This window comes from Protopterus annectens, chromosome 17.part0 (assembly GCF_019279795.1).
Source record: "Protopterus annectens isolate FY-2018-M chromosome 17.part0, PAN1.0, whole genome shotgun sequence".
NCBI classification, from domain to species: Eukaryota; Metazoa; Chordata; order Ceratodontiformes; family Protopteridae; genus Protopterus; species Protopterus annectens.
Window position 1 is genome coordinate 249,229,322 of NC_056751.1, and position 19,042 is coordinate 249,248,363.

At 38.3% G+C, this 19,042-nt stretch overlaps 1 protein-coding gene across 1 annotated transcript in view; it reads left to right on the forward strand.

The window, feature by feature from the left end:
• The window catches only part of ANO3 (anoctamin 3), a 3,574,693-nt gene that overhangs the window by 3,465,015 nt on the left and 90,636 nt on the right, over positions 1-19,042 (forward strand). The window contains exon 23 of the mRNA XM_044059352.1: positions 6,681-6,833. Coding sequence (XP_043915287.1) covers positions 6,681-6,833 — 153 coding nt within the window. The remainder of the gene's footprint in view (positions 1-6,680; positions 6,834-19,042) is intronic.

Genomic DNA, 19,042 nt, shown 5'->3' on the forward strand with positions numbered 1-19,042 from the left:
GTGGACATAGTAGAACTGTTCCCCAGCATCCCCCACGCTACAGGACTACAATGGTTTAATGAAATCTTAATCAATTATTCAGGTTTAAGTACAAATTTGATCAATTTAATGGTTGATTTTATGGAAATTATTTTAAACAACAATTTTATCTTTTTTAATGGAGAATTTTTTAAACAAAGAAAAGGTGCAGCAATGGGCACACCCTGTGCCTCCGCATATGCAAATATCGTCTTATTCTACTGGGAGAGACAATTTATTTTTAATTCAGCCTGGAAAGAAAATATCACACACTATCAAAGATATTTGGATGATATTTGTTTGCTATGGAGTGGCAACAGGGAAAGTCTGGATGAATTTTTGAAGTACATAAATAGCACCACTGACTTTTTAAGGTTTACACACAACATTAGTGATGACACATTAAACTATTTGGACGTTAGTCTGATTAAAAACAAAGAGTTAAAGAGGTTTGAGTCATCAGTGTACAGAAAAAGTACATTCTCTAATGCATTTCTACATTTTGCTAGTGGTCACCCCTATTCACAAAAGAAAGGCATTCTGAAAGGACAATTCATCAGAGCCTCAAGAATGTGTAGTACGGATGTGTTATTTTGTAGGGAAGTGAACACATTAAAGAACTTATTTTTAGAAAGAGGATACCCTGAAAAGTTAATAAACAAAATGCATCAGGAAGTTTTAACCAAAAGAGACAACATATATTCACCTTTACTAGGTATATCAAAAGGGGAGATAACAACTGGAATTGCTGAAACACAAACACAAAGTAAAGAATTTGACTCTAAAGCTGCGTTTGTATGCACATATAACAATAATGCTGTGGATTTAAGAAACACCATAACGAAATATTGGCCTATTATAAGATCAAATGAAGAAATTAACAAATGGTTGCCCAGTCAACCAACATTTGTCAACGCAAGAAATATTAATCTCAAAAATTTATTTGAGAGACAAAGGCAATGCACGAAACAAACCGTATAGATTCAGACAGGTACTTACAAATGTAATGCTTGTAAACAATGTGCATACATTATGAACACAGGTTCATTATACATTAAATCCAGGAATTTTAGAGTCAGATCAGAGTTACATTACAACTGTGCATCTAAAGGGATAATATACTTAGGTGTGTGTCAGATTTGTGAAAGTTTTTACATCGGAAAGACCGAAAGGACGTTGCGTAGGAGAATCTACGAACACCTTTATGACATCCAAAAGAAGAAAGAATCAAACGCTTTTTATAGACACCAGATGGTCTGCCCTAACATGTCTGTGAAATTTTTAGTCTTAGAACAGGTTCCCCATAACCCAAGAGGTGGTGACTGGGAAGCCACCATTGAATACAAAGAACTAATATGGCAACTCAGACTAAATGCAACGAAACCACCTGCCTTAAATGATGCTATCAGCATCAGTAGTTTATTAAAACTTAGACGAGCGAAACTATAACCATAATTAATATTTTATGGAACAAGGAACAACATAGTTACTCACAGGTTGACCATTTGGAAATTCATCTACAAAAGATGTCACAGGTTGAATGTAAGAAGTTTCAAACATTTGTATGTTTTCAACAAGTTTTTGTATAAAAGACGCACTATTACAAAAACATCATAACACACGCACATGGTTATAAATTAATAATTTATTAATTAAAACCACATTTTTTAGACATTTTTTAGGTATTTTTTACACAACAGTAGATTTAATACACAAGTTTAATATATATTATATTTATTATATTTATTATATTTATTATATTTATTGACATTTATTATATATTAACTAGAAATAATATATATATTAAACGATGTATTTTTATTTATATTTATTTTTATATTTATTGATATTTTTTTGTCACTGAGTGCATAAAGGAATTTTTTAATGTTCATTTTAATTGTACATTTTTATATGCACAGTTCTTAGAAGGTTCCATTTAAAAAAAAACTAAAACAAAAAAACACAGTTGTCACACCACTCTGATTTCATTTTTTATTCGTCCATGTTATTTATAATATTTAAAATATTTAAACTAAGAAAGTTTTTTCAATGACTTTAGAATGTGCTGATAGCATTCAGTATTACAAGATAGTATTCACAGCTCTTGTCAGACAACATCTACGTATTTGTATTTTAACATGTTTTTATTTGCTTGAAATCAAAAGTATTGTGCACAACCATGCTTCCATCTCAACAAAGTATATTTTACATCTTGGTGTTTGTCAAAGCATTTCAATCAATTTAATTTAATTTAATTAATCTAATTTAATTAATATAATTGTTTAATTGAAACAATCATCACTGAAAGCCTCTATTTAAATGAACTTGGTTACCCTGCTGTTTCATCTTGAAAAAGCCTGACATCTATGCAGGCGAAAGCACTTGATTCATCAGTGTTTCGTTTACCTCATTGTGTTGTTCATGTTTAATAAAGGATTTATCTACAGTTACAGCTTGGAGAGGTTCATTGGACTACCACGGTGCTTACTGCTATCTTCTTTTTGGTTGTTGGGACTTAGTTCGTGATTTGGCTTATTACTGGATTAAAGGCTACTGAAGAGTAACTGAGGTGAGATTGTGTACGTGTGGTTGTTGTAGAAGTAGGTTTGTAAGATGTATTGGTTGTTCGGTGTGCTGTTAGTTGTAGTAGGTAATAGAGGGATAGGCAGAATGTAAAGAGAATAGTATTGGTGATCAGAGACATAGTAGTGAGGTGAGCTTGTGTGTGTAAGAAAGATGTTGTGTGAAGGATGTGATGTGTGATGTTGTACTGTGGCGCTTTTCTCCCCGGGCCTCCACTTTGTTGTACTGTGGGGCTTTTCTCCCTGGGTCTCTGCTAAAAAAGGGCATTAGCTCAGTCAGGCTATTCTAGTAAACAAATGTCAAATAAATAAATAATAAGTAAATTCCAAACTGTAGGGGTCCCAGAACTGATCCCTGTGGAGCACCACTGGTTACGGGTCTGCTGGAGGAAGTGGAGTTCCCTATTTTGATCGTATGTGTTTTATCAGTGAGCCAGTTTGCAACCTACCTGACAGTATATGCGTTGGTACCCAGCTTGGTGAGTTTATCAATGATGCCTGAGTGGAGGATTGTGTCAAAGGCCCTGGCTAAGTCTAGGCAGGCTGTATGCACAGATTTGCCCTCCTCTAGGGCTTTGGTGACTGTCTTGAAGAAGTCCACCAAGCTTAACAGGCATGATCTTCACTTAACAAAGCCAAAGTGGGTGGGTACAAGCATTTGGAGATTTCCTGTATCTCTGTTAATAAGGTCCATGATGATTTGTTCCATGGCCTTGCAGATAAGGCTGGTCAGACTAATGGGTATATAGTTCCTGGGGTCTGTGGATGCATACCCTTTGAACAAAGGGATGACAGTAGCTGTTTTCCATTCCTCTAGGATGAAGGCGAAGGCGGTGCTTAGGCTGTGACTGAAAAGCGTGCCCAATGGTGATGCTAATTCCTGTTTTAACCCATGTAGAACACATCCCGATATGTTGTCTTGTCCCATAGAGGCTGTATTTTTGGCTTTGGAGAGGGGGATTTAAGTCATACTCCTCAGAGATACTAGGTTGGGGAAAGGTGTTAGGGATGCTTTGGGGTATATGTGATGGGGACAGGGGAATAAAGTTGTCACTAAACCTGTCAACTAGCAGGTTTGCTATATCCACAGGTTCTGTATATGTAGTGCCATTAACTATGAGTTCAGTGCAAATCTGGGCCTTACTTTTAAGGTACAGATGTAACTAAAGAACGGCTTGTGGTTATCCTTAGTTAAGGAAGCTAATTTGGATTCATAGTTAGCTTTGGAGGACTTCACTAGGAGCAATCATCCTTTTTTCTGTTTCATTTTCTCGCTGCTTCCAATGTTTCTCAGATCATAGTAATTTGTTTAGCATGTGGTCATATGGTCAGCTTTATTTTTGAGCAGTTTGTATGTGTCTGACACCATGCTTAGCATCAGCAATGATAACAAATGTGACTGTGCAGCAGAATTTATGTTCAGTCTTGCAGATTGGATGACTTGATGTATAATGCAGACTTTTTTTTTTGTTTTCTGCAGTTGACAAAGGGCATTAAACACCTGGTTGTAGTCTGTGACAAGCAGTGCCATTAACTCTCCCATTGTTTTGTGCACATTTACCCATGTGCTTGCCTAACTAGAAGTTGCATCATTTGAGATCTTTGCATAAATCTTGATAGAATGGTATTTAGTGCGACTGGTCTCAGGAGAGCATTTATATTCATGTATGCAAACTCCCCATCTGTGTGCTTACATAAGGCTGATATTCACATTAACAGCATTTTAGTGACATTTATTCTAATTTTGGTGCATATATTTTCCAGGAATAGTTTATTAAATTGGCTCATACATTTGTAATATATTACTCTCCTCGGGTATTGTTTAAGATGAAGAAAACTTTTAGGAAGTAACTATGATGAATGGTGGACATCCGTTGTTGAAGGACAGGCATCTGCAATTGCCGTGCATGTTTTCAGTTTTACTTTTCTGCACCTATGTCTACACTGCGGTTGTTGACAAGAACATAAAACTCTGCATTACTTTTCTTGCCAGTTTTGTGAGAAGCAGCCCCAGCTGTTCAGTTGGGAATTCCGTTGTTAAATATTAATGCACATAAGATGATTTGCATTGAAACTTTCCTATCATAATCAAACTATTCACTGCTTTTTTTTTTAGCTCCAACTCTTTATTTCTCGGTATTATCTTCAATTGTAATTTGAAAACATCACATTTTGCTATATGACACTAGAACTGTGTGGCTATGAGGTATTGCTTTAAATGTAGATTGGGTTTATTTTATTATGTCATTTAATCATTCAGACAGTGTACTGCATGTGAAAAAATCTGCCATTCAAATATTTGCCTTTTGTTATGTCATATCAGCACTTAACTATCTGTGTACTTTGGTGCCATAAATACAGAACAAACTAGCAATGCACTTTCCTTTTATATAACTCAATAAAAGTTGGCTGTGAGAATGCCTTTTTATGCCACAAGCGTAATCAATTTATCACTCTTACATTATCAACTAGTAAGATTAATGACTGGAACTCATTCATTACTCAAATTTCTTTTATAGCCTGTTGGCTCTGTCTCTGTCTTGTACCCAGAAATGTTAGCACAGTTCAAAATGTCCTAGATTATTGATGCCACTGGTAATTTAATCTATTTTAAGGAAGAGATGACATTTGATTTTATGAACATTGGACAATAACGATGAAATAAATTGTAGTATTTAATGATTTAACATGGAGGACACAGTGAGATGGTGGCGTGATAGGTAATCCTGTCTTGGAAGTAGACTGTAGGGAAAGGAGAGCATATAAAATAAAAAAAAGGTTTGAAAACCTGCAAGCTGTAGACTAAGCAACTGCAATTACAATCACTTAACAGTGTGTAGACAGCCAAACAGTTCTGTTTTACAGGTAGTTAAACTGCCTTAAAAACTCAGAACTGGCAGTTAGTTTACAAGTTGTCAATAACTGATCACAATTACCATCAGTTAGTAGCAGTTTTAAACTGCTAAACTCTTGTTTTAAAATGTTGTCAGTTTACAAGTTGCCATTAAGGTAAAGATGGGGAGGGGGGACAACACAAATGAATGTGATACCCCAGACACCAAATTCTGCTGCTGTAGTTCTGCTTTGTTGGTTGGCTATTTTCTTGAATACTAGTAGAAGGTGTATTGCAAAGTGTCAGCAATCTTTGTGTATGTATCTTCTTCTCTTTAGTATTGTTAATGCTAAAGTTTAATAATGACCGACCTGAATGTTTACACCAAATGTTATGCATTCGTGACACAGATCTTATGGGTTGTGCACTGCCTCTTAGCAGTCTATATATCACCAAATAAAATAGTCTAGTATATTGGCATAGATTTTTGTTTTCTAACTAATACATTTTCTTTGATAGGAATTGTTCATCCTCTTCTGATTGACTTAGATGTTTAGTTATGAACCTGCAGAAGCTGACATTATTTTGGTTGATAAAAGTGGCACTACTGTTCTGTCTACACGTGGCTTTCAGCTCTATGAAGGCCACCGGAGTTATGGAAGCTTTTACCCAGTTCTGTTTCAGCCTTCTGTCCTTCCATTTTGGATTCTTGTTTTCCCCAGTATGACAATAGATGAACAGAAACTTGGAAACAGTATGGAAGAATCCTAGTCTGTATGACTGTCTTCTTTTGCAGGACGATTTGATGTCCCTTTATTTGGCAGTCTCTGTTAGGAAACGTAGTTATACAGCTAAGGAAAGTGCTACTCTAGAACACTGACAAACTCTGACTTGCAGTGCAAATAAGCTCTATTGCAAGACAAATGAAATGAGTTTTAACATTTCTATATACCAGGGTAACATGTTAGTTTTAACACTGCTGTCAATCTTTGAAGGTGGGATTGCATTAGCTGGCCTGTAGTAGATGACCATACTATTTGTTTGTGAAAAAGCAATAACATTGCATTTGCTGTATTGTTACAACATTTAACATTTGGACATCATACCAATACTATTTTTAAATTACAGTGTAGCCTACGGGGTTCAAAATTTTGTAAGAGCTGTCTATTTTACCCTTTAAATTTAGATATAAAAAAGGTCTAACAAATATTTTGTAATTTTCTAACAATCTTTTTCTTTCTCTTCAGTTTTGCAGTTTGGCTTCACCACAATTTTTGTTGCAGCATTTCCTTTGGCACCCCTTCTTGCTTTACTGAACAATGTAATTGAAATAAGACTGGATGCATACAAGTTTGTCACACAGTGGCGAAGACCGATGCCTTCTAGAGCAACTGATATAGGTGAGTTTGAATATGAGTGTTACTGTTGTTAACATCATTATCATAATCCCCACTTTAGCAGTTGCTGAATACACAAGTTACCATAGATATTCATGGTGAATGTGCATGTTAACAGGTATTTCTGTTTAATATGCATGTTAACATAGGTATTTATGTTTAATATGCATGTTAACAAAGGCATTTATGTTTAATATGCATGTTAACATAGGTATTTATGTTTAATATGCATGATAAAGGTATGTATGTTTAATATGCATGCTAACAAAGGTATTTATGTTTAATATGCATATTAACAAAGGGATTTATGTTTAATATGCATGTTAACATAGGTATTTCTGTTTAATATGCATGTTAACATAGGTATTTATGTTTAATATGCATGTTAACAAAGGTATTTATCTTTAATATGCATGTTTAAATAGGTATTTATGCTTAATATGCATTTTAACAAAGGTATGTATGTTTAATACGCATGTTAACATGGGTATTTATGTTTAATATGCATGTTAAAGGTATTTATGTTTAATATGCATATTAACATAGATATTTATGTTTAATATGCATGTTAACATAGGTATTTATGTTTAATATGCATGTTAACAAAGGTATTTATGTTCAGTATGCATGCTAACATAGGTATTTACGTTTAATATGCATAACAAAGGTATTTAGAGTTTTCATAAAGCTTGACTAGAAGAGTGTTGTGTAACACATACACAGCTTTGAAAGACTGTTGTCATTGTCAGTGGTATCATCAGTTGTACATATTAAACATTTTTATTTAATGTTTAAAAGTAGTACTGACATAGTTTTGAAAGGTTACTATCATTGTCAGTGGCCTCTTTAACTGTATGTATCATGTACTTTTACTTAATGTTTAAAATAAGTTTAGTGAAAAAAATGCCTACTTCACCATGAATTTATCCAGCAAGATTTAGGGATGCCACCTTTTCAGATGGCCAACAGATCAGCTGATTCAACAGATTACCAGTAAAGTAAAGAAAAGGAGATCCAGAGGCTCTAGGTTTTATTCCTGTTTAAAGCCTATACTTTTTTAGTGCTGTGGTCTTTGTCTTCTAAAGCACTTAACTGATGTAACACTTTATCTAAACTCTGGATTTGCCTGTATGTTTATTGCTTCTCCCAATCTGATTATTTAGGAATATAATAGCACAGAAACAATACTATATAAACAATCATTGAGACCATAAAATGCCTAGCCATATGCACTTTTAAGTAAACAAACTTAAAAGTTCTTGTCATCATTTTTCAAGTACTTCATAGTGTTCACCTCCCAAATCAAGTAGGGCCATGCATAGTAACCTCAGTATAAGTTTGTGCCTACCTTTCCAGTCTTACTTGTAGTGTTAACCTAATGCATAGGCTAGCATGGCTGCATGGCACAGAGTGATGGAGCCTTGACTGTGACCTAGATGCTAGGTGCTTAATAAGCAATCCTGGCACTGCAGGAGCCATGCAGGCAGGGAAGGGGGAGGAGTGAAGCAGCATGGCCCACTTGCCTCTCTTAAGTGGTGGAAAAGATTTGCATGTACTCAGTGGCACACTGAGTGGTGCAGTTTCCCTGCTGAAGATTGGGGAAACAACTGCTTATACTGCATGAGGAGAAGCAGGGTTGCTTGGAGGGAATATCCCTGCAAACGTGAGGGGATATCCTAAACCACCAATGATGGCTGTATAAATGATGGCCCTCTCCTAGTCAACTCTTATCCAGTAATGGGGAACAATTCTATGAGGAGGGGGCTGCTTATGAAAAATAGTAGGGAGAAAAGTGCAAACAAATTATTCCATATGCAGAGAAGATGTTCAGTTAAGAACCTATCCCTCCACTGACTCTTATTTATTTCTTGGTGTAGATTGAGGTCCATGGTGTCATTAATTCTAGACCCACCAGTTTTGCAAATAAATAGGAGGCCAAATAGGATTTGGTCTTTCTGGCTTGAAATGCAAAACATAGGTCATATCAGAACAGTCTGTTGCATACCTCTGAACCTGGAAACATCAAAAATCTGGACAAAGGCCCATGAAAAGCAGGTACAACTGGCCAAAAACTGTGACACTGATTAATGTAAAATGTGCATACATAATAGTGTAGCCCTGCCCACTCCAGTGGAATTGTGGGATACCAACATGAAGATTGAAGTCACTAAATAAATAATGGCAGACATTTGAATTTCAGACTTCACATCCCTCAGAAAATACATAGTAGTGTAAAACATGTTATTCTAGCAACTATCTGAGTTTATAGGAGCAATTTTTTTAAATCTGTCCCTATTTTGGGGCCTTTGTCCTATCATTATTTGTGGCTTTATCCAGATTTCTTGCTCTGAGAGATTGATAGGTATGATCATCATTACTGCAAGCCATATATTTGATACAGCATCAGTATCAAAGCTACTATACTAATACTGAAAAAGGCAGTTATCTGCTCATATGAGGTGTCTTCCCTCTGACAGAATCAAAGCAAAATCACTTTTATTAATGCTGAAGAAGGTATAGACAGGTTAGAGTCTACATTGCTGAATCAGTTTTGTGGTGCCTTCCAAAGTTCCACAGCCAATGCTGTAGTCGGTGTTAACTTCTCCTCAGATAGTTGTTGCTGTAATATAAGTGTTGGAAATAAGGAAAAAAGACATGGAACAGAATCAGACCTGATAACTCCAAAATACTGTATGCCACACTTGTGTTTTAAAAATGGTCACATACTTGCAAAGGCAGTTTTAGTGATGTATGATTTACTTATAGCAAAGCCTCCTTCCAGCATTGAAAATTTGAACCAGCATCCAAATATCCTGGTTTGTTGAATGTGTTTCTTGAGTGTCAGGTAAAATGTCAGTAGTCTCCCTCACCCCTCACCTGTACAACTGTACCAGAAACTACTTTTCTTTTGTACAATATGGAATGTTAAGAAAAAAAATGCTATTTTTTTTCAGTCCTGTAAAAGCAATACAGGCACTACACTAATGTCCTTGTGCAACATTTGAAGTGAAGTAAGATTATTTTATAACCCCATTTCCAAGAGAAGACCTGTGATAGTCCACCAGTATCGCACGTTTTGAGGATGAATGCATTAGGAAGATAATAATTTGAATTTCACACTGATTCCTGCTGTCCTACTTATTATAATATTAATCAGGACTTTGGTTAAGTGTTTCTGGATAAAAATATAGGTTCATAGGTTCATAGGTTGATACTAGGCTATCTGCCCTAGGGCATTTATAAGCCTAGCCAGAGTGTGTTTGGCTTTCGCCACCCTTTTAGATTAGTTGACTGTGCCTCTGTATAGTAGGTCACAGAAGATAGCCCTTTTATGGTTAGTTTACTGGGCCTCTGTCTAGTAGGGACACAGAAGAGATCCCAGGGATAAACCTACGATCTCCCATCCACTCGTCAAGATTTCTTTTGAAGAGGGGCTCTGCCTAACATGGACTGGGATTTTGTTCCAGAGTGAGGGGAGCCTCTGGGATATGAATCTGTCCCTCCAGCATGTCCTATTTATTTCTGTGCTGAGGTTTAAGTCCCTGGAGCATGTAGCTCTAAGGGATTTGGATTTCCTGAGGTGGAGCATGTCCATTAATTCTGGTTTGGACATGGCTTTATACGTCAGGCACAGATCGCCTCTGAGTAGGCAGTAAGCAACTGAGTAGAGCTGGAGTTTCTTTAGCCTAACTGCATAGGGCATCTGTTTGAGTCCCTTGATCCTCTTGGTGAGGTACTTTTGGGGTCTTTCCAGTTGCTGCAGGTGTCGGGTAAGGTACATCCCAAATGGGGCATTGTATTCAATTATGGGCCTGATGAGTGATGAGTAGAGGGGCACAATGACCTCTCTTGATCTAGATGTGAACCCTTTCGTGATAAGGTGGGCTATATAGAAGGTCTTTCTAACCACTTTGGCAACGTGATTGTCAAAGGAGAGATTGCTATCTACTTGGGTCCCCAAATCCCTAATTACTTCTTCCATACTTAATGGATTACCACCTATGTGGTAATTTGTGGGCACTTTGTTTTTCCCAAAGGGGATGACTGTGCACTTTTTGGCATTTAGCTTTAGGACATGGCTCTGGCACCAGTTATCCGTCTCTGTGAGACCCTTTTGGAGGATGCTTGTGTCAGTCGGCGAGTTGATTATGGCACCCAGTTTGCAGTCATCTGCGAACTTGGTCAGCCATAGTCCTCCCATGTTAGCCTGTACCTCAGAGAAATATATACCGAACAAGAGAGGTCCCAGGACTGAGCCTTGTGGGACGCCACTTGTAACTGGTTTAGAGTCTGACATGGCACCTGCGATTCTGACCATGTGGGTTCTATCCCTGAGCCAGTTTGCAACCCATCTTGTGACATAGGGGTTGATATTTAAGCTGGTGAGCTTATTTATGATGCTCGAGTGGGGTATTGTGTCGAAGGCTTTTGCGAGGTCCAGGTAGGCTGTGTGGACTACCTTCCCTTCATCTATGGCCTTGGTGACTGTTTCAAAGAAGTCGACCAGGTTCAAGAGGCAAAATCTGCCCTTAACAAAGCCGAATTGGGTAGGATCCAGTGTTTGGAGGTTCCCAATGTCTTTGTTTATGAGTTCCATGATGATACGCTCCATAGCTTTGCAGACCAGGCTAGTCAGGCTTATAGGGAGATAGTTTCCGGGGTCTGTTGTGGCACCACCTTTGTGGAGTGGGACCACTGTTGCTGTACGCCATTCCTTGGGTACATATCCTGTAGTAAGGCTGAGATTGAACAGTGACTTTATGTGAGGGTTCAGTTCTTCTTGGAGCTCATGTAAGACACAGCCCGGGACACCGTCTGGTCCCATTGATGCTGTGTTTTTTGCTTTGGAGAGGGCAGCTCTCACCTGTGCATCTGTGATGTCAGGGAGGCTACACTCTGTTGGGATAGACATTTGCTCTTTTGGGGGGGGGGGGGAGATGTTTGCACTGAACCTGTCTGCCAGGATGTTGGCAATGTCTGTGGGTTCAGTGTATTTTTTATCATTTTGCACTAGCTCAGAGCATATCTGGGAGTCACCACCCAGGTTCCTGGCATAACTAAAGAAGGCCTTGTGATTATGTTTAGTGTCTTGTGCAATTTTTCTTTCGAAGCTGGCCTTAGATAATTATATGAGGGATCGTAGTTTCTTGCTAGTACTGATCAGAGATGCCTTCCCTTTTTGGGATTTTGCTCTATCATGTAGTAGCTTCCTCCTTCTGTTGTATAGCTTATTTATGGCTGGGGTCCACCAGATAGGTCTCCTGCCTTTGGAGGAGTGAGTCTTGGTTTTATTTATGATAGCACGATCCATGCATTCCTGTAGGTGTCCATAGAATGCGTTTGTAAAGGATTCTGCGGTTTGGGCCGTATTTTCCACTGGCCCGGGGGCTTTGAAGGATTCCACCTCGGTTTTGAGAAGTGTGAAGTTTGCTTTTGAGAAGTTCTTCACCGTGGTTACCTTGGCTGCGGGTGGGGATGGGATATGGATGTCCAGTGAGATTAATTTATAGTCAGATCTTACCAATGAGGGTTATACCTCTGGTATGGAACATAGAGTCCCCATGTTGGTGATGATCAGGTCCAATATGTTTTCCCCTCTTGTGGGAGTGGTGACCAGTTGTTCCATAGCATTTGAGTTTATAAATTCTAGAAAGCGTTGGGCGAGGGTGTTGGGGCTTGAGTAGTGCTCCCAGTTTATGTTTTGGGAGTTGAAGTCACCCAATATGATGGTGTTTGGAGAGACCTTCATATTCTCCAGTGTTCTCAGGAAAGCTGAGTGAGGTTCCTGAGTTTGGGAGGGTGGTCTGTAGCAGGCTACAAACTGAAAGGCAGTTTTGCCCACATGGATCGTCTCCGATGCTTCGTGCAGTGCCACTAACCTGGAGGTTTGGGTATCTTTGATGAATATGGATACTTCCCCTCCTTTTGTGGTTCAGTCCGAGTTTTGAGGCCAAAAAGCATGGTATGAGGTATAACCTGGTAGTGCTGGGGTGCTCTTGTGAGCCTTGAACCAGGTTTCTGTTACTGCACAGATATCGATATTCTCCATACTGAGGAGAGCCTCGAGTACGTGCATCTTGAGGTTTAGACTTCTGGCGTTGAGCAGCATTACCCTTAGTTTCTTTTTCCTTGTGTTGTCTATGGAGGTGGGTTTGTCTTTTGAGCCTTGCCTAAAAAAGGCACTATAGGGGTGGCAAGAGCCTTAGCCAATATTCAAAAGCCCAGGGGTGACAGGTGCAAGCCGTCCCTAGCGAAGCAACATGGCTTGTCGAGCATGTCATCCCAGGCTGACATATAGCTTATATATATATATATATATATATATATATATATATATATATATATATACAATATAGTTTGTTGTTATCCCCTTGCTGAGTTGAAACATGTTGATTGCAGACAGTGAAATGCAGTATAACTTCATTTAGTAGTAAGCATTCACTGCATCAAGCATTTAAATCAAATAGGTAAGAGATGACAAAAGTCATCCCACGCAGTCCCTCCTAACAACCTTCCTGGATTTTCCTCTGAACATAATCCTAGAGGAGGTGTATAATGACTAAGAGAGGGTAACTGATAAACTATGATCCAGTCTGGCTTGGCAAGGTGTATGTGGCTGCTTGTGATCAGTTTTGCAAGTGAGAGACCAGATGAATTAGATTTTTGCAGGACATTACCATGTTGCCACTATGTACGCTACGATGACATATTATTTTTTAGTATTTTATATATACTGGACAAGGGCTCACTATAAGACAGAGTGCCCTGCCCCCTACAAATTGTTGTTTACAGTGAAGTTTTCGAAGATCCCAAACCTCTGCAATCTAACAGCACCATAACAGATGGCTGCTGCACACTAGAGCTGAAAATACTCTGTATGTAGGAAACTGCAAAAACAGACATGCAGTTTTATAAATACACAAAAGTCTAAACAAATGCATGCCCCTCAGTTAGCAAAAGCACAACTATCAATAGCGATCAACTATCTGAGATAAGCAGTTGATTTTTTTTTTGCTCATTATATGAGATTACCTTAACAAAAGTACAGGAAAAACTAAACTTCAAAAAATAAGCATCAGACCATAGATGACAGCTTAATCTCTCTGATTATTTACTGACGTGTCTCCTTCGGCTTTGACAGATAATATGCTATGTAGAACATAGATCATTAAGACTCACCCTTGGACTCCTCCTATTGCTGCTGCAGTGAGGTATTGCTAGTTGTCTTGCCCCTCTAAACCTGTGTGATGATGGACTGGCCATCCATGAATCTGAACTGGACTCGGTGCTGCTCTTCTTCCTGTCCCCTCTCCTGTTTCTTCTTGCTGGCATACAAAAATAACATCCATTTTCCCTCTCTCCTTCTTTTACTTCCTGGTATTAAGCGACATTTGGCCTGTGAATTCCATGCCGACAACGCTATACAAGATCAGGCACACTGTGCGTGTGCTGGTATCCAAATTCACATATGTGCCCTTGCAGGCCTGATGACTATCTTAAGTACACTTATCAATAGCTGTAATCTACCCAGAAATGATTAACCTCTGCTCTTCAAAGTGTTGGAGTGGTACTGTCTGCTTTTGCAACTACTGGACACATCAGCCACTTAAATTAAGTTTGGACAATGTGCTGCTGAGAGAGTCACTCGGGCACTCACAGTTTGAAACTCCCGCCCCAGTCTCCAAGTCTGACAGGCAGTCAGGCACTGCCTCACAAAGCTAATGTCATCACGCATGCCCCTGCATGTTGATGACTTTGTGGGATACACTGGCAATGCGTAATGACATCAGCCATAGTAAATAAAAATTAAAAAAAAAAAATCAAAACTTGAAGGGGCTACTTGGAAATTCATGGCACCCTATTATTTTGCCCTCAATACTGGTAAATACTGAGGAATTCGATACGGTTGAGAGGTATGGTCTACTAAGTATAAGGAGACTCATGCTAATCTGTCAGAATAGCTGAAGGATTTAAGTACTTTAATTTTCATTATTAAAAATCTTTCAGGCATTTCCATGTGAGCAATATGTTTGGATTTGTACATACAAAATTGTGAATTATATTCAATTATAGGTCTGATAAGGGATGAGTACAGTGGTAGGATGACTTCTTTAGATCTTAAAGATATTCTCTTGGAAATTATGTAGGAGGGAGGTTGGCATAATGGTTAAGGGTTTTACCTAACAGACACAAGGTGTAGGGTTTGATTCTCACATGAGATAATTGGCTAGGCTTAAAATGGCCCAAAAGGGTAGTTAGCATAGTACTAATCTATAAACCTATATAAACATAATGCAGATAGAAGTATTTCCAGACTATGGTGGAAGCATGATAATTGAATGAAAGAGACTTGTCCAAATAAGTACCCAGGTTTCTTATGACCATCTCTGTCTGAAGAACAGTACCATTCATAAGAGATGAAGTAGGAGCAGCTCTTTGCTGAATGTCACTATACTCTACTTTTTTGCCTTTAGCTTTGGACATTTTTTGGTATACCAGGTATATGCACATTCCATCCCTTACTGGAGTTATTTAGTATTAGTGGATATGGTGCAACAGGTAGCACACTCACTTTTGGTGCAGAAGGTGGTGGATTCTTTTCCCACACCAGGTAAATGGATTGCTGACATTTCACTGCAACATAAGGGGTTGCTGAACTCCTTTGTTTGTTGACCTTTGAATGAGACATTAAAGCAATGCCCCATCTGCCTGAGTTGGTGGTACCTCAGGTAGATGTAAAAGATTCCATGGCACCTATCGAAAAGAGTAGGGGAAGTTCCCCGATACCCTGTCCAAATTTCCCCCAGTAGTATAAAACCACCTCGGGTCTTCCCTGAAAAGAGGCTACTATCCTTCTGGGACTAACCAATACAACAAAGGATAAATAAAAAGTGGATAAGGTGTGACAGTGTTCAGTTTGCAGTCACCAGCAAACTTGGTCAGTCATACTTCTGGGATGCTGCCTTAGAGTTTGCACACTAATTGCCAAACAGGAGACCACTCAGTACTGCCTCCTGTGGTACCTCACTAGTTCTAATTTTATGTTCAGAGAGGGTACCAGCAACTTTTACAACTTAAGATCTGTTGCTTCAACAGTTTGCAATCCAGCAAATACTATACAGGCTTACATTATGTTTATCTACTTTTTCAATCTTGCCAGCATGGAGACAGTGTCAAAGCAGTGGTGGCTGGTGACTTCACATTAAGGCTGTATTTCCACAAAATATGTTATCAACAGATGGAGTCATTCACTTTCATCCTTTGACTGCATCAGTTTGTACCCATTCACTTTATTGACTATATACATCATCTTCATATCATCAACCTCCTTTTTCCATTTTTCTACTTGAGGTTGGGGTGTCATGTCAACTAATGCCATCTCTCTCGATTCAATGCCACTCTCCTACCCTCTTTGACAGGCATACCTGACTGTCATAAGTCTTCTCTCAGATGATACATCCATTTTTTTTCCTGGGACATCCTTGTTTCCTGTTGCCTATTTTTTGTCTATCTCAAATCTTCTTTATCAGATTGTCTTTTGTTTTCTGATCATATGCCAGAATCACCATAATCTGTTCTCCTTAACCTTCTCTACAATTGGAGCTACTTTAGCTTCTGCTCTGATGTCCTCATTTCTTCACCTGTTCCACAGCATGCATCCTACCACCCATCTCAGGCACCTCATATTCATCATGTTCCTCAACTGCTCTGCTCTTACTGCCCAGACTTCTGTACCATACAGTGGTACTGGTTACACCACTGTATCATACACCTTACGTTTCAGTGTCTTAGGCATTCTTCTGTCATGCACTACCCCTAACACCCCTGTGCCAGTTAGTTACATCTCTTCTGATTCTAGCTTTGACATCCTCATTCAGACTTCCCTTTTCTACAACCACCCATCCAGATACTTGAAGCTACTAGTCTGATCCACTATCTTCCCTTCTATCTCAGTTCTTAGCTTCTTCTGATTTTCCCATTTGCTGCCATTACAACTACATTATATGTACTCTATATTATCCCATGTGCCTTCATGATGCACACCCACTCCCACTGGGAATTCCTCTGAGAGACCAGACACTGTTCATACTTCAGTCATTTGGTCCTTGTACATAGCCTGCAATAATTCTATCAATGTTTATGAGACTTTAAACCACTACAGGACTGCTCAAATAAGCTTTCTTGGGAACTTGTCATATGCGTTCATGTCTGGGAATGTCCAGTTAGACTCTTTCCTATTTCCAGATTCTTCTCAACTATCTGTCTCACTGCAAACATTGGGTTGGTTGTGCTGTATGCTGATCTTAGTCCCAACTCCTCATCTCCCATCTTACGTTCTACTACTTTGTGTATTTCTTTATCAATCACCTTCTCCAGAGCTTTCCTGCAGTGAGGCGAGAGTTTCATAACTCTGTGCTGCTCACAGTTGTGGATGTCCTATTTGTTCTTGAAAAATATACACCTCAGATGTTTGACTACAGTTAACAAGGTCAGCTTTAGTTGAAATGGAGCCCTAGACAAAATTTTCCATGGACCCTCAGTTGAAACTGGTCTTCCCTCCCTTCTCATCCTGCTCCCCAACTCTCCTTTGTTTTTTTCTTTCTTGTTTTTTTTTTTTGTCTTTTTATCCCCCCCCCCTTGATTTTCATCCTAATTAGCCAATAATCCAATGCAATAAGTGTAATAAGTTTGTAGGAAGTAATTGAATTAAGCTTGAAGTCTGCAGTCACTGAAGTCATGGGGTTCTAGAAGTTCTGAGTTGCAGCATAGAGCATTTTTACAACTTTTTAATCTGTGAGTTTTTATTGACATACCCAAAAAAAAAATAAAAAGCAAAGAAACTAGTGGTGTTAAAACTTCGTTGATGCGCTCAGTCACAATAATTTCCAAAAATCATGAAACCCAGGTAGTGTTCCAAAGCAAGTTAATGTTTATACTGTTTGCCTTGAATAGGCTAATTTAAAATTAAAAATCCAAGAAAACGTATGGTCCAAAACATGGCCAGAATAACAGCAACCAGTAGTTTATTTCACATAAAACAGGTAAGCGCTTCCACGAGTAACAGTCTTGCTTCTTCAGACCATATACAAAAGCTAAAATCTACTGCCTGATTTAAAATCACTTAGCTGCCAGTATACTGTGCTAAGTGATTTATTTATTTTATTTATTTATTTATTACATTTGTTGACTGGGCTAGTCTAGCTGGATACATATCCCTTTTCAGTAGAGGCCCGAGGAGAAAAGCTCCAACATGAGTAAATTAATACATTCAAAATATTCTAAAAAGACTAGTTTCACATTACAAAATAAGACATGAAAAAAAATAAAATAAATCGTGAACAATGTAACATTTCATTAGAGTAGAAGTAAAAAATAAACAAGTCTTAATGCTTTAGTAGGGTTCATGTGAAGTCAATCAAAAACTAAAACATTAGAACATTAGGTAACTTTTTATAGTGTTGTTCATAAGATATGGAAGGGTATTGTTAAGGAAGCAAGAGAGAAGGAACCAGGGGAGGAGAGAGATGAAAAGTAGATTCAATCAGACTTTGAGCAGGGACAAAGCCAATGTATTTTAAGGTGGTCTCTAAGGTGTTTTTTAAAGATTAGAGAGGATGAGAGTGAGGTGAGTGTATTAGGAAGTATTTTCCAGATTCTACCCACAACATTGGAGAAGAGGGAATCGACTGCTTTGTTATTAGAAGGGTTGCTGGCAATATGTTTATTAGCTGAGCATAGTGTTGAAAGATTTTTATAAGGGGAGATCAGATTAGTAAGGATGGGAGTATTAGTAGGATGGTGCAGGATTTTTTGTGCAATCACAAGTTGATTGTATTGTAGTTGATTTTGTAGTTCTAACCATCTGAGTTGTTTAAGGTTGAGGCAGTGATGAGTTCTGTATGGAGAGCCAGTGGCAAATCTGGTTATGTTATTGTAGCTAGTTTAAAGTTTGGTGAGATTATGCTTTGATAGATTGGTGTAAAAGGCAGAAGCATAGAATAGGGTGGAAGCAAGGTGAGTCTGGGCTATGGATTTCTTAGCTAGAGGTGTAAGGAAGGGTTTTATTCTATACAGGGAGCCTAATTTTTTATTAACAGTTTTTATAATATTATTAACATGGGCATCGAAGCTGAGGTTATGGTCAATAGTTATGCCAAGTAGTTGAGCAGTAGAATCAGGGGAAATGCAGGTTCCATTGTCAGAGGTAATAG